A 14,405-nucleotide genomic window follows, 5' to 3' on the forward strand; every position below is an offset into this window, starting at 1 on the left:
TTGTTTACCTTTGCCTTATACATCACGACCGGAAGTCCGGACGCATTTGGAAATAATCACATGACAAGGGGCCGGATTATTGTTGAGGGTGTGTTTGCGTTGCGCATGCGCTGGGCGCAGCTAGTGTAGTCGTCTATACGCATGCGCGCTGTGTAGGAGACGGACAACCGAGTGACAGAGACAAACCGAGGAAGCAGCGGCGAGAACGTCCCACGTAGATTCGTTGAACCATTTAGGCCCTGAGAGTAAGGTGCAAGCTTGTTGGAGACATTGGCACGACGCCGAAAGAGCAAGGGATACTGGACGTGTGTAAAGACTGACAGGCCACACACGAAACTGTTTCCTCACCCTCAGCTCTCACTGAGGCACTGCCTGTCTTCTCTAACCCCATTATACATACTTTCCTTCTTGTTTGCCGGCTCTGTTATCTGTGACGGGCTTTCTCCTTCCCCTCCCCCAACACTCTCACCTCTTAAAGTGTCACCCTCCCCCACCAAGTCACTGCGGACCTTCTGTCTCCAAGTACCATACTTTCTCTTTTTGGCACTGACTCTCCATCTTTCAGGCTAATTAGTCTGGTAGCATCACGGTTCTCTCCATGGCCTCTTTTGTATGACAGATTTTGGGGCTAAGCCCCTCCCCACATCTGTGCATTGTCCCTCCCTCTCAAAATACCCCATTTTCAGCTGGATAATTATGGGGGAGACCAAGGTCATCTACCACCTGGATGAACAGGAGACCCCATATTTAGTCAAGTTGCCGGTCCCTGCAGAGAAAGTGACACTTGGTGATTTTAAGAATATCCTCAACAAACCCAACTACAAGTTCTTCTTCAAGTCTATGGATGATGACTTTGGGTGAGTGGCTGAGGATCAAGGTGGTAAAATACATGAAAGCCATGAATAACATGAAACGTATATCCATTAATATGTTCAGTGATGTCACTTATGTGCCATGATTCGCTCAAATGTGTTCATTATAATAAGTAAAGCATCTCCTTTGTGTAAATCTAAGTTTAAAAACCTGTTTTAAATCTCAGGCCTACTGACTTCTGTCTTTATATTCTTCTGGAATGCTTATGTGACTTCCAGACTCCTTATGGTTTATAACAGTGTATTATCCCCTGTGTAACTTTACTAGGTTGCAAATGCTGTGTAGATGTTGCTCATACCAGTTATCTATTTCCCATCTTCTGAGATCAATGGTGTTTTGACCATTGATGTTTTGAGGAAAGAATCTGTAACTACTTGCTGTAGTGGGGCATGGTGATTGCTGGCAGTGGTAGGTTGAGGCCAAGTTCGTAGGCAATTTCCGCCATGTATGGTCTGCTACCCTGTGCATATTTCATCGGAATAGTTTGTAATGCAAAATAGGCGAAGTACTAATCTGATTCAGAGTTCTAACTACAGAAAATTGCTTCTTTGATTGTTGTCAATCTTTTTGATTGTTGTCACGTAGAGCTATTCGGTCATGTTAAAATGCTGAAACGCACTGAACTTTCTTGTGAAATATCTTGTTTAATGCTTGGATAATGGGATTGAGAGTTGAGTGGTTTTTGTGTTTGTTAACGATATGAGGGGTAATTTACTCATATGAAGTATGTTTCTGTGTGCAAATTGAGTAAATAATTTCGTTTTTCACAACTGTGACTATTTCTCCCATTTCAAGGAAAAAAATCAAGTGTGGTACATAACGGTTATATAGACAACGGAAAATAAAGATATGGCTATATGACCAAGAGTTCCCACTGATTGAATAATAAAGCAACCGTTCACATCTATAGAATCTATTTTTAATACTGTGTAATAAAGGGTGCTGCAATTTTTGTAAAAGGCATTACAGTGCTTTGTAGACGTATTAAGAACCTTTACCAATTCCCTTTGTTATTGCATAACAAATCCTACACTGAAATGCATTTTTTCAAAACACAAACACAAAACTCTTTTGCAAAAATTTAAAATTGTTTAATATTAAGCTATTTTGCATTAGTATTCAGGTATAGGTAAATTATTTATTCTGTGGATGGCTTGGGACCTATTGTTTTCAAGATAGATCTTTCCGTAATTTGGATGACCATGCCTTAAGTCTACTAAAAATCATTATACATTAAATAAACCCAGTAGGATTGTTTAGCAACCAATATTGATTTACCGGTATACAGCTTAGGTAGGATCAAATATAAGGTACTGTTTTACTACTGGATAAATAGGAAGTTCTTTATAAAAATTATAACCGGTTTTTGGATATATATTATATATACATATATACATACAATCTTTGACAACTTAAACTGGTTTTCTAACAAATTAATTTCACAATATATATTTTTTGTGTTTTGTGCTTTTGAAATAAACTAATTATAGCGGACAGTATTTGAGTTTAGAATTTGTTAGACCGTAAACTGACAGAACTTGTCAAGTATCTCAATACTTGTAGCAGGGCACTTGTACATTGTGAGTTCATAGATGTCAGTTTGTCTGTTGAAACCAAATTTAGAAGTTAAGTTTAAACACATGTGCTGGTGATTATATAACATTTCTCTACCCTCTGAACATAGACCCATGATTATCCATTGCAATGTGATGCATTCCATTGCCTCTTTTGATAGAGTCATTAACAACTAGAGTTTGCAGCAGATCTCATCAGTGTAGCCATATAGGCAGCTGGTTCCACTGTCATTTTCTAAGAAACCCTGATCTTTAGCAGAGCTGACCCTATTCCATCATCAAGATCAGTGGCACATTCTTATATTCATAAATGGTACAGGTCTTTTCCTCCAGAATTCTTAAGACCCCTTATCAGTCAAAAAAATTTTTTTTTGTTTAAAAGAGGGCACTATGTGAAATGTAATTTTTGCATTATAGGTCCCATACCTTTATGTCAATATAAGGATTATAGAATTGTACCTTACATTGTAAACTCCACTGGAGGAGGGACTTTAATATTGATAAAGTACTGTATAAATGAAGCGTATAGTAATCTGTATAATATATACAAGCTAATGCAGTCTGCAATAAAAATAGGTTGGAAATAATGGCAATATGTATTGTTTAATTACCAGCATCACCACAATACTTGGTGTGCAGACCACACTTTTTTTGGGTTTATGATTATATTGAACTGGCACCAATTAGCAGATTATGTTTGTTGTAATCGCCATATAGGTGCTTGTCACTCTCTCAGATGTGGCAGCCTTACAATTGCACTGATAACTATATGGGGATATATAGCATGTAAAACATGTAGTATTTGTTTATATACAGCAGGGAAAACAAGTCAACAGTTTTCTCAGTAAATATATTTCTAATGGGGCTATTGACATGAAATTTACACAAGATGTTGGTAACAGCTCAAGTACACATACAAAGAAATCAAAACAAATAATCCATAAATTATGTGTAATAAAGTGTATTGAACATGCTTACTGAAATTTATTTAATACTTAGTAGAAAAGCCTCCTTATTAGATGACACTTACTGTAATGAATTGCTTAGGTGTGATTTTGGTCCATTCTTTCACACAAACTGCCTTCAAATCTTGAAGGTTCTGGGGGTCTCTTCTATGAACTCCGATCTTCAGTTCTTTCCATAGATTTTCAATTGGATTCAAGTCAGGTGATTGACTGGGCCATTCTAACAGCTTTATTTTCATCCTTGCTGTGTGTTTGGGATCATTGTCTTGCTGAAAATGTCCACCCTCGTTTCATCTTCAGCATCCTGATAGATGGCAGCAGATTCTTATCAAGAATGTCCCAGTACATTTCTCAATTAATCCTTCCTTCCATTATATGAATCTGCCAGTACCATATGCTGAAAAACAGCCCCACACCATGATGTTTCCACCTCCAAACTTCACTGTTGGTATGGTGTTTTTGGGGTGATGTGCAGTGCCATTTCTCTATTTCTGTTGAGTACACTACTTTATATTTTTCTTTGAAACAACTGTATCTGCAAATTGAAGGTCTTTTTGAAGCTCTCTGCGAGTGATCGTTGACTCTAGGACTCTTGAACTCTCCTGATTATTCTTTTGACTCTTCTTTCAGAAATCTCGCACCTGATCCTGGCCGGTTTAGGGTGAAATTATGTTCTTTTCACTTCTGGATTATGGCCCCAACGTCTGTAACCAATGCCATCAGTATGTTTTGCAACAGTAAAGTTCTTAAGAAAGGTGTTAAGAAAGCTCTTTGCTTTTACCCATCACGAGATGCTTCTTGTGTGATACCTTGGTAATGAGAAACGTTTTTATAGGACATCAGTAAAGACTAAACCAGTTGATAATTTGCTCTGATAGGGGACAGGATTGCTTTTTAAATACTGACAGATTTCAGCAAGGCTTTCCATACCTTTTTGCACCTCCTTTTCTTCATGTGTTCAATACTTATTCCTAGTGTCATTCTAATTTATTACACTTAACTTAATATATGGACTTATTTGTTTTGATTTCTTTGTATGTGTGGATTACTTGGGTTGTTACCGACATCTGGTGTAAATTTCATGTCAATAGTCCCATTAGAAATATATTTATTGAGAAAAACATTGAGGTCTTCAATACTTATTTCCACTGCTGTAACAATGTCCATAATATGTAACTTTTGGTAAGTGAACTGGCTTTTTGCATATTTGTAGGTGGCACCATGAAACCAAAATATGACAAGTAACGTTTTCTTTCCAGTAGGGATGCACCGAATCCACTATTTTGGATTCAGTCGAACCCCCGAATCCTTCGCGAAATATTCGGGCGAATACCGAACCGAATGCAAACCCTAATTTGCATATGCAAATTAGGGGTAGGAAGGGGAAAATATTTTTGACTTCCTTGTTTTTTTTTTTACTTCCTTCTCCCTAATTTGCATATGCAAATTAGGATTCAGATTCGTTTCTGCCAGGCAGCAGGATTCAGCCGAATCCTGCTGAAAAAGGGGGCGAATCCCAAACCAAATCCTGGATTTGGTGCATCCCTAATTTCCAGTAAGGCTTGCCTTTTTCTTAGAGCAATAACATTGAGTGCTGTTTTATTAACAACACTCACATTACAGCCACACACATATCAATAGCTAGATAATTTACAGCTTATTGTTTTCTGTAATAGACATGCATTTTGAATTGATGTTACTCCCCTTTTTTTCCTGTGCTTGTGTAAAGCTCTAGACAGACATTTATGGAATTGCTTCACAGAGGGCTGTGTTTGTGTGATGATCACAAAACGTTTGTAATATGTAACCATGCCTTCCTTCTAGTGTAAACAGTGGTGAAAGGCTGCTGAACACTGGTTGTTACTGCAGTCTATATGTACTAGTACTTAGCAGAACGGGCACGGGTAGAACTTGAGCAACTTATTTTTTGTATTTTCAATGAAACATTTTCAAAATAACATTAATAACTGATTACCCAGGAGGTAAGGTACAATGTAGAGCTTTAATTGAGCATTCAAATGGCTGAAATATGAAAGTTAGTGCTGCTAGCATCTTCATAAAATCCATGTGGGAAAACAAATTGCTTCTAAATAGTTTAATTTATAGCAATGTGATATTCACATTTTATAGCTTTTGCAAAGAAGTTAAGGTCAGTATTACAGACTGGTGATTTACCGTAAAATTGTTAATGTTGCACTGTTGGAGAAAGGCTTATTGTTTCAAATCATGTCTGGATCTTTTTTCCCCTAAACTAGACTTCAAACTGAACTAAATAAATCTTTGTAGATACAGACATTTTTACCTATTTAGATGAGATGTACAAAATTCACTCAATTTGCTACACATTTCTGATACTGTGTGAAAATAGTCCGTTCTGGAGCTTTCACGCAGTTCTTATAGAACCAAATGTTACAGGGCCGATTATAACAGTGAAAACTGACAAAAGGTGGCCTAACAGGATTCAAGATTGTGAGCTACTGTAGACAGATTTGAAGGCCTGTATCATCTTTGTTATAAGACTACTGAACCTCTCTGTACAGTTAATTCAGTATATTAAATACAGTATTTCTAGCCGTATCAATTTTTACTGTAAAATATGCTACCCTTAAAAAATTGTGTAGTACGTGAATATTGGCGGGGATTGTCTGGCCAGCATACACATAATAAAAATGTCATGCATTTCATTTTTCACAATTTTATTGGAATATGTATGGCCTGTTTAAGATTCTAGCTTAATAAATACATATAGCCTGAACTCTTGAGAGTAATCATATATATTATAATAATTTTTTTCATCCATTCTTTTAGAAGAATGGCACGCTGGGTGGTTTTGAGTTTTGTTGAAAGAGACAAATCATTCTAAATTAACCCCCATTTAGCTTAATAGCAATCCTCTGAAAGCAGGGGTGCATTTTCTTGACAGGTGGTAATGGCTAACGATAGCTGTCTTTCCCATAGTCACCCATGGTCAGCATTCACCCAATGGGTTAACTCCCCGTGGGCCAGCGGACAGGACCTCCCCCAATGATTCAAAAGGCTGCACCCCCCTTCATTCCCTTAGTCTTTTTTGTCCTGTCCGGGCCAGTGGATAGATGGAGTCTTAGAGAAGAAAGACCAACTATAACAAGACAGGTAATGCCTATAAGCTCCCCTGTAAGGGGGTTAGCATGGGCAAATAATATTTTACCTGGATGGATCTCTCCTCCCGCTTGCGGGTTAGGGGATTTCCTAAGAAGTAACACTGTGGTGTTGCTGTGGCGAAAAATCCTCCCTATTATGGGTTAGGTAAGCCAGGTTTGCCAGAGAAGAGAACTGCGGGAGCTGTGATTTGCAGCGTCTTCAGCGTTGAAAGTTTTTCCGTCGGCCATCTTGGTAAGGAGATTGTGCACGGGCCGAAAGGAAGTGACGTCAGCAACGTGTAGGTTTTCGGCGGCCATCTTGGTACAGGATAGGCGCCGGAAAGGAAGTGACGCAAGCGGAAGTTGCCGAGCGGCCATTTTGGATAAGGGAAAATAGCGTTTGTTGGAAACGGAAATTTGGCGCCAAAATATAACACAGGAGCGGCGTTTTTGACAGCGCAATGGATGAAATACATTGGCAGTCTCTGGGGGCAAACGAATTATGAGGTATGCAGAGTTCAGCCTCACTTATTTAAACGAGTGTTCACTTCCTGCAGCTGCCATTTGCCAAAGCAGTGTATGCTGAGCATTGAGGTTACAAGTTGCAGGTATGTGATGTTTCCTTAAGGGACTTTCAGCTAAAAAATCTCTAAATTGAGAAAATGATGCTGAATTATTTACTCTCTTTACCTAGTTTCAACTATGGAACCTGGTATGATGGGAAAAGCCTCTCAACCCCGAGGGAAAAGGTGAGGTGATAAGAGAGTGGAATTTTTTAATACAGATCGGAAGATCTGATTTTAACATATTGTTATTTGTTCAGCCTTCCTGCCTCAGATGCAAAGAAAGACAAGTCACCAGAGAAGTCTTCAGCATCAGTGGAAACACGGCAAGATCCAGGAACATCAGTGTCACAGGAAAATCAGCTGTTTGCAGAATCCTTGGCTTCAGTAATAAAACAAGCAGTTATTCAGGGATTTCAAGAAGTTTCAAGCTCCAGGAAAAGACCTAGACATGCAAGACAAACAGAATCAATATCCGACATATCGGAAGGTGACTTATCAGAAGATCCGGAAGTTTTTTCACAAGTAGGATCAGAGGAAGGTGAAGTAGAATCAGAGGAGGAATCTACCTTTGACATAGCGGTCATAGACCCATTGATAAAAGCAGTCAGGCAGACCCTGACTTTTCCTACAGAGGCGACAAAAATCTCTGCAGCAGATAAGCTATTTCCTTCTTCACGGAAAAAGTCAGCAGGTTTTCCAGTTCATTCTTCCATCAAAGATATTATTATGACCGAGTGGAAGAAGACGGAAAAAAGAGCTCAAACTGCAGGGAAATTTAATAAGAAATACCCCTTTGATGAGCAAGAAGCAAAGTTCTGGGAGTCTCCACCCAAGGTGGATGCGGCCATAGTTAGGTTGGCTAAAAAGACAACCCTTCCTGTGGATGATGGGGCAGTATTTAGAGAACCAATGGAGAAGAAAATGGAGTTTAATTTGAAAAAAGCATTTGGGGCTGCAGGAGCAGCCTGTAAACCAGCTGTCGCATTGACCTCGGTGTCGAGGGCTTTAAAGGTATGGCTGACTGAGCTTGGTGATGCGATTTCATCCAACGTGAAAAGGCCGAAGCTGTTAGAAATGCTTGCAGACTGTAAAATGGCTACAGAATTTATGTCAGAGGCTTCAATAGATCTGGTCCATTTATCGGCTAGATCCATGGCTCTTTCGGTAGCAGCCAGAAGAGCATTGTGGTTAAAAACTTGGGCAGCTGATACTGCATCCAAGTCTAATCTATGTCAGTTACCGTTTGAGGGCGAAATGCTGTTCGGTGAGAAGCTGGATGCAATCATAAAGAAAGTATCCGGAGGTAAAAGTGTTTTTCTTCCACAAGAAAACCAGGCTAAAAGAAGTCGCTTTGAGCCCAATTATGGGAAGGCAAAAGAAAAAACGTTTAGAGCATCCAGGCAATATAAACCTGGGAAGGAATACTCTAGACAACCTTCATGGAGGTCAGGTCGGCCAAGCTCGAGAGGTACAGCAAGGAGATCTGGGGGTTTTTCCTCTGCCCCTTCTACTTCCAACCAACAATGAAGGTGGCAGGGCTCAGAACATGGTAGGGGGCAGGTTAGCCGAATTCTCCCATGTCTGGGCCAGAACTATTCGAGATGCTTGGGTACAGAAAGTGATAGAGTCAGGTTTTCTGCTGGAATTCAGGTCAGTACCCAAGAGAGATTTTTTCATCAAATCAATCTTCAAGGATGGAGATACAAACAATCAAGTCGTTCAAGAATACTTAAAACAACTGTTCGAGTCAAGGGCGATAGAATTAGTTCCTTCAGAGGAGAAATTCAAAGGCCTTTACTCAAGACTCTTTCTGGTAAAGAAAGCATCAGGGACCTTGAGACCGGTACTGGATATGAGAAGAGTCAACAAATTCTTACAAGCAAAAAAATTCAAGATGGAATCTCTAGCTTCCATTATGCAGGCGGTCTCCGTAGGAGATTGGCTAACAAGTATCGATTTGAAAGACGCTTACTTCCACATACCAGTGGCAAAAGAACACAGGAAGTTTATGAGATTCGCAGTAGGAGAACTACACGTGCAGTTCACTTGCCTACCATTTGGTCTTTCCCAATCTCCAAGAGTGTTCACAAAGGTGCTAGTAACACTTATTGCAGAGCTAAGGAAGGAGGGCTTAGCCGTCTACCATTATCTAGACGATATTCTGGTAGTATCAAACTCAAGAGCCGAAGCCGAAAGACACACTTCCAGAGTAAAAGAATTTCTTTTAGCCCATGGATGGGTAGTAAACGAGCAAAAAGCAATTTTTTTCCCAAACAAACCCTTCAATATTTGGGCGCTCTTTTTCAGACGGATCGAGACCAGGTCAGTCTTCCAGTGGAAAAACAGACGAAAATGGTCGATCTGATAAAACAATTCAAGAAGCAGAGGAAGGTCTCAGTTCAACAATGTCTAAGAGTGCTGGGCACTATGTCCGCAGCATGTCAGATAATCAGATGGGCAAGGTGGCACACAAGGCCCTTGCAAAATTTTCTACTAAGAAATGTAAAACAACCTCACTTACATTTACTAAAGAAAATAGAAATACCCCGAGAAATAAAAAGAAGTTTAATCTGGTGGTGCAGTCGAAAAAACCTAGGAAGAGGAGTCCCCCTGGAGGAGCCAGAATGGGTAACATTAACTACCGACGCGTCAAATGTGGGGTGGGGAGCCCACATAGGCGAGAGATATGTACAAGGCACCTGGAAAGGAGAAGATGTTTCCTCAAACATTCTGGAGTTAAGAGCCATAACAAAATCTCTTTTTTCTTTTTCTCACCTGTTAAAGAACAAACAGGTAAAGATTGTGACAGACAACACTACAGCGGTGGCATACATAGTAAAACAAGGAGGCACCAGGAGCATGTCACTAATGAAAGAAGTGGAGCCACTATTTCAGTGGGCAGAGAGTTGGTTGGAAGGATTAACGGCAATTCACCTTCCAGGAAAAGAAAATTTAAAAGCAGATTTCCTCAGCAGGACACTGCTAGATCCAGGGGAGTGGAGCTTACATGGAAGCATTTTCGAGAAAATTGTAAGAAGATGGGGTCAGCCAAAGATAGATGTTATGGCATCCCCACAGAACAAAAAATGCCGTCAGTTTTATTCAAGGTTCCCCTGCAAAGGGGCTTGTGCAGTAGACGGCTTAAGACAAAATTGGTCAGGGAGCCTAATCTACATTTTTCCTCCGTTTCCACTAATCTGGAAGATACTGAAAAAGATAAAGAAGGAGAAGGCGGAGGCAATTGCGATTATTCCTTTTTGGGCCAGGAGGCCTTGGTTCCCTCTCCTCCAGAAGTTGGCAATAGAGGAGCCAATGCCGATTCCGAATTTCCCAGGATGGTTGTCGCAGGGAGCAATACAATTTCAGGAGCGCAATCATTTATCTTTGATGGCTTGGAGGTTGAGAGGGAAAAGTTAAAGAGCCTCTCGCTGACAGACGAAGTCATAAAATTTTTGATGAAGTCAAGGAAAAATAGCACCTCCTCCCAGTATTATAAAGTATGGGGTAGGTTTGCAGAATTTGTGACAGTTAAAGGAGAAAATCCTTTGTCTCCATCACCAGCAATATTGATAAGTTTCTTATTTTCGGGATATGAGAAGAATCTGCAGTTTAATACATTAAAGGGCCAAGTGTCAGCGATTTCAGCCCTAACTGGGAGAGCATGGGCAGAGGAGCCTTTGGTGAAAAGATTCTTTAACGCCCTAATCCGAGAGAAACCGATGAAGAAAAGTTTTATTCCACCATGGAATCTTCCCTTTGTTCTGAAGGTCTTGACGGAAGCACCGTTTGAACCATTGGAAACGTCTTCTTTATGGAATATGACATTAAAAGTAGTTCTGCTGGTAGCAGTAACGTCGGCCTGTAGAGTGGGAGAGATATCAGCTTTAGCAGCTTCAGAGCCGCATACTGTAATATTTGAAGATAAGGTGGTGTTAAGACCTGCATTTGGGTTTTTACCGAAGGTCGTCTCAAAGTTCCACTTAAATTTGGAGATAGTTCTTCCCTCCTTTTGTCCAGATCCTAAATCACCAAAAGAAGAAGTATGGCATACTCTGGATCTAGTAAGAGCCATAAAGATTTATGTGGAAAGAACAAAATCTTGGAGGAAATCAGAAAAATTATTCATTATTCCGAATGGGCCAAGAAAAGGTCAAGCTCCGACGAAAAGAACCATAAGTTCCTGGATTGTGGCAGCCATTGCTAAGGCATATAATGTAACAGGCAGGAAGGTTCCCAAAGGGTTGAAGGCACACTCTACCAGGGCATTGGCGAGTTCCTGGGCGACAGAAGCCGGGGTGTCGCCAGAAAGCATCTGTAGATCAGCAAGGTGGTCTTCAATCAACACATTTGTGAAACATTACAAATTGGATGTGTTAGCCTCCCAAGAAGCTGTATTTGGGAGAAGAGTATTGCAGTCTGTATTACATGCTGATGATTAAAAATTCTGTTATGCAAATTGTTCCCGCCCTTCTTTTTAGCTTAGGGAATTCCCATTGGGTGAATGCTGACCATGGTTGACTATGGGAAAACAGGAAATTGTTTATACATACCGTAATTTCTGTTTCCTGGTCACTCTCCATGGCAGCATTCACCAGGGAGTTTCCCACTCTAATTTGGGGACAGCTTTATACCTAGACTAAGGGAATGAAGGGGGGTGCAGCCTTTTGAATCATTGGGTGAGGTCCTGTCCGCTGGCCCACGGGGAGTTAACCCATTGGGTGAATGCTGCCATGGAGAGTGACCAGGAAACAGAAATTACGGTATGTATAAACAATTTCCTGTTTTCTGGAGTAGGGGGTGGGGATTTCAGTCACCCCCCCACACACACACACACACTACAGAAGTACAAAATACTTGTAGTATTGTGCTCCATGTGCCATAGCCATAAGGGTATTGGATTGTGATTAAAGGAATTGTTGACTCTTTAGGGGGCCAGTTTTACCAATATTAAAGTTGCTGCTTGAACATATGGCCATGTATGTCTGTATCAGTACAGAGGTCAGTTTGGACAGACGATCCTGCTGTCCTGTTGGACAATAAATTATCTGTTTAAACTGCAAATTTACTCCACCCATGCACCAAATGAGAAAATGTAAAGGGCTGTTGCTCTAATCTAATGAAAGAATAGAATGTTGCCATCCACATAAATGGCAAGCAGTGCAGCATCGGTCATTATTTTGGTGCTTCCAGCTTCTGTAGTACGGAGGGCTGGAATTTTTCTGGCCTACATGGTGTAGGGACAATAATGGAAACCAGTTTTGACCACTCCCTGTTTTAAACTACACCCACTTTAAACCACACTCATGTTACCACAAAACCATGTCCACATTAATGGTGGTAGCAGGGATATTACTCGTCACTCATATGTGAAAAAGTTAAGTCATATTAAGACCTTTAAATCTTTACAGGGTCGGCAACCCCCTCCCACAGCTGCCTTTAATGAAACTCAGGGATTCTGCTCAGCAGGGACAAAGATAAGAAATGTATCAACTAAATGTATCCATTTAGAACAGTTTACAGGGTCGGCGACCCCTCCCCTCTCAGAGCTCCTTCAGAAGGTGAAAAATTACACTTTACACTTCAATATTAGAAAAACAGTCACACATAGAAAATAGAAAGTCACTGGAAAAAGTCATTATTTCTGGTGATCTATCTGAAAACAACTAGTTGTTTGAAGGTAAACCACCCCTTTAAATGTTCCCTTGCACTCTCTTCTCAAAAATTAAAATCTACATACTACGTGCAGGGACAGTAAGTGGGTTATTTATACAGATGCCCAGTAGATTCTTAGTTCATTCTCTCCTATAATGTCATAAAAGTTCAGGGTACAGGACTTCTTAAAAATTGCAACTGCTTAAAGGGGAACTAAAGTCTAAAATAGAATAATGCTAGAAATGCTATATTTTGTATACTAAACATAAACATTAACTTACTGCACCAGAAGTCCAAAAATTAAACAAAGGATTTATGCTTTCAAAGTTGACCACGGGCGGTCACAATCTTGTAACTGTTAAACATCTTTGCAAGACTAAAACTATGCACATGCTCAGTGTGGTCTGGGCTTCAGTTGTGAGGTTCAGTTTAGGGATCATCAAAACAGCACAAGTCAAACAATATCTGCCAAAAGCCATACAGCAAGACTGATTAATAATTAGAATATGCAGACACTGGGTCAGCCGATACAAATCTCTACACGGTCGCCAGCTGCTCTACAGGAAAACAAACAAAGCTGCTCGAGTTCTAGGAAGTAAGGTGGGGGGGCCTCCCCCTACGCTGTTTGAAAGTATGATTGTTTCCCTGCAGAGCAGTTAGGGACCGTCTGAAGATTTCTATCCGCAGCAGTCAGAGCAAGTAAAATGATGGGGGAATTTTACTGCATACAGTCAGGTTTATTGTAAAAATGGCAGACATTTTTTAATTAAATTATATTGGAGGTAGGTTTCGATTTCATTAAAGAAATTAAAAATGGGATTTTTATTTTTTTTTGTCTTTACATTCCCTTTAATACAAAGTGCAATATTAAGTTATTTTAATGGACTCCTGATTAATATTTCCTTTTTTTTTTTTATATCTTTCTCTACAATGTATGTGTTTTTTTGTAAGCATAATCATTAATGATCTTTCATGTACTTGAACTTGAAAGAAAGGCTGTAGGATGTACTGGGAAAGCTGAGAAATGTTGAAAACTGCAGGTGAAAGCTGTAATTTGAATTCATGCCTGAAGATCAGAGAGTTAAAGAATGCCATTTGGAACACAATACATTTTAGCAACACGGTGACAGCTACACAAAAGTAATACAATATTATTATAAACCCTGAATCTTAAAGGGATCCTGTCATCGGAAAACATGTTTTTTTTTTTTTTAAAACGCATCAGTTAATAGTTCTAATCCAGCAGAATTCTGCACTGAAATCCATTTCTCAAAAGAACAAACAGATTTTTTTATATTCAATTTTGAAATCTGACATGGGGCTAGACATTTTGTCAATTTCCCAGCTGCCCATTGTCATGTGACTTGTGCCTGCAATTTAGGAGAGAAATGCTTTCTGGCAGGCTGCTGTTTTTCCTTCTCAATGTAACTGAATGTGTCTCAGTGGGACATGGGTTTTTCCTATTGAGTGTTGTTCTTAGCTCTACCAGGCAGCTGTTATCTTGTGTTAGGGAGCTGTTATCTGGTTACCTTCCCATTGTTCTTTTGTTTGGCTGCTGGGGTGGGGAAGGGAGGTGGGTGATATCACTCCAACTTGCAGTACAGCAGTAAAGAGTGATTGAAGTTTATCAGAGCACAAGTCACATGACTTGGGGCA

General features: G+C 40.0%; 1 protein-coding gene across 4 annotated transcripts in view; it reads left to right on the top strand.

Moving 5' to 3' along the window:
- Positions 1 to 77: 77 nt before the first annotated feature.
- Positions 78 to 14,405, top strand: part of dvl3.L (dishevelled segment polarity protein 3 L homeolog) — a 50,333-nt gene continuing 36,005 nt past the window's right edge. For 3 of the 4 annotated variants that reach the window (XM_041562197.1, XM_018261906.2, XM_018261908.2), the window contains exon 1: positions 78 to 857. In XM_041562197.1, the coding sequence (XP_041418131.1) occupies positions 613 to 857 (245 nt within the window). In that variant the 5' untranslated portion in view covers positions 78 to 612. 4 annotated transcript variants of the gene reach the window in all.

Source organism: Xenopus laevis, chromosome 5L (assembly GCF_017654675.1).
Source record: "Xenopus laevis strain J_2021 chromosome 5L, Xenopus_laevis_v10.1, whole genome shotgun sequence".
In the NCBI taxonomy this organism is placed as follows: domain Eukaryota; kingdom Metazoa; phylum Chordata; class Amphibia; order Anura; family Pipidae; genus Xenopus; species Xenopus laevis.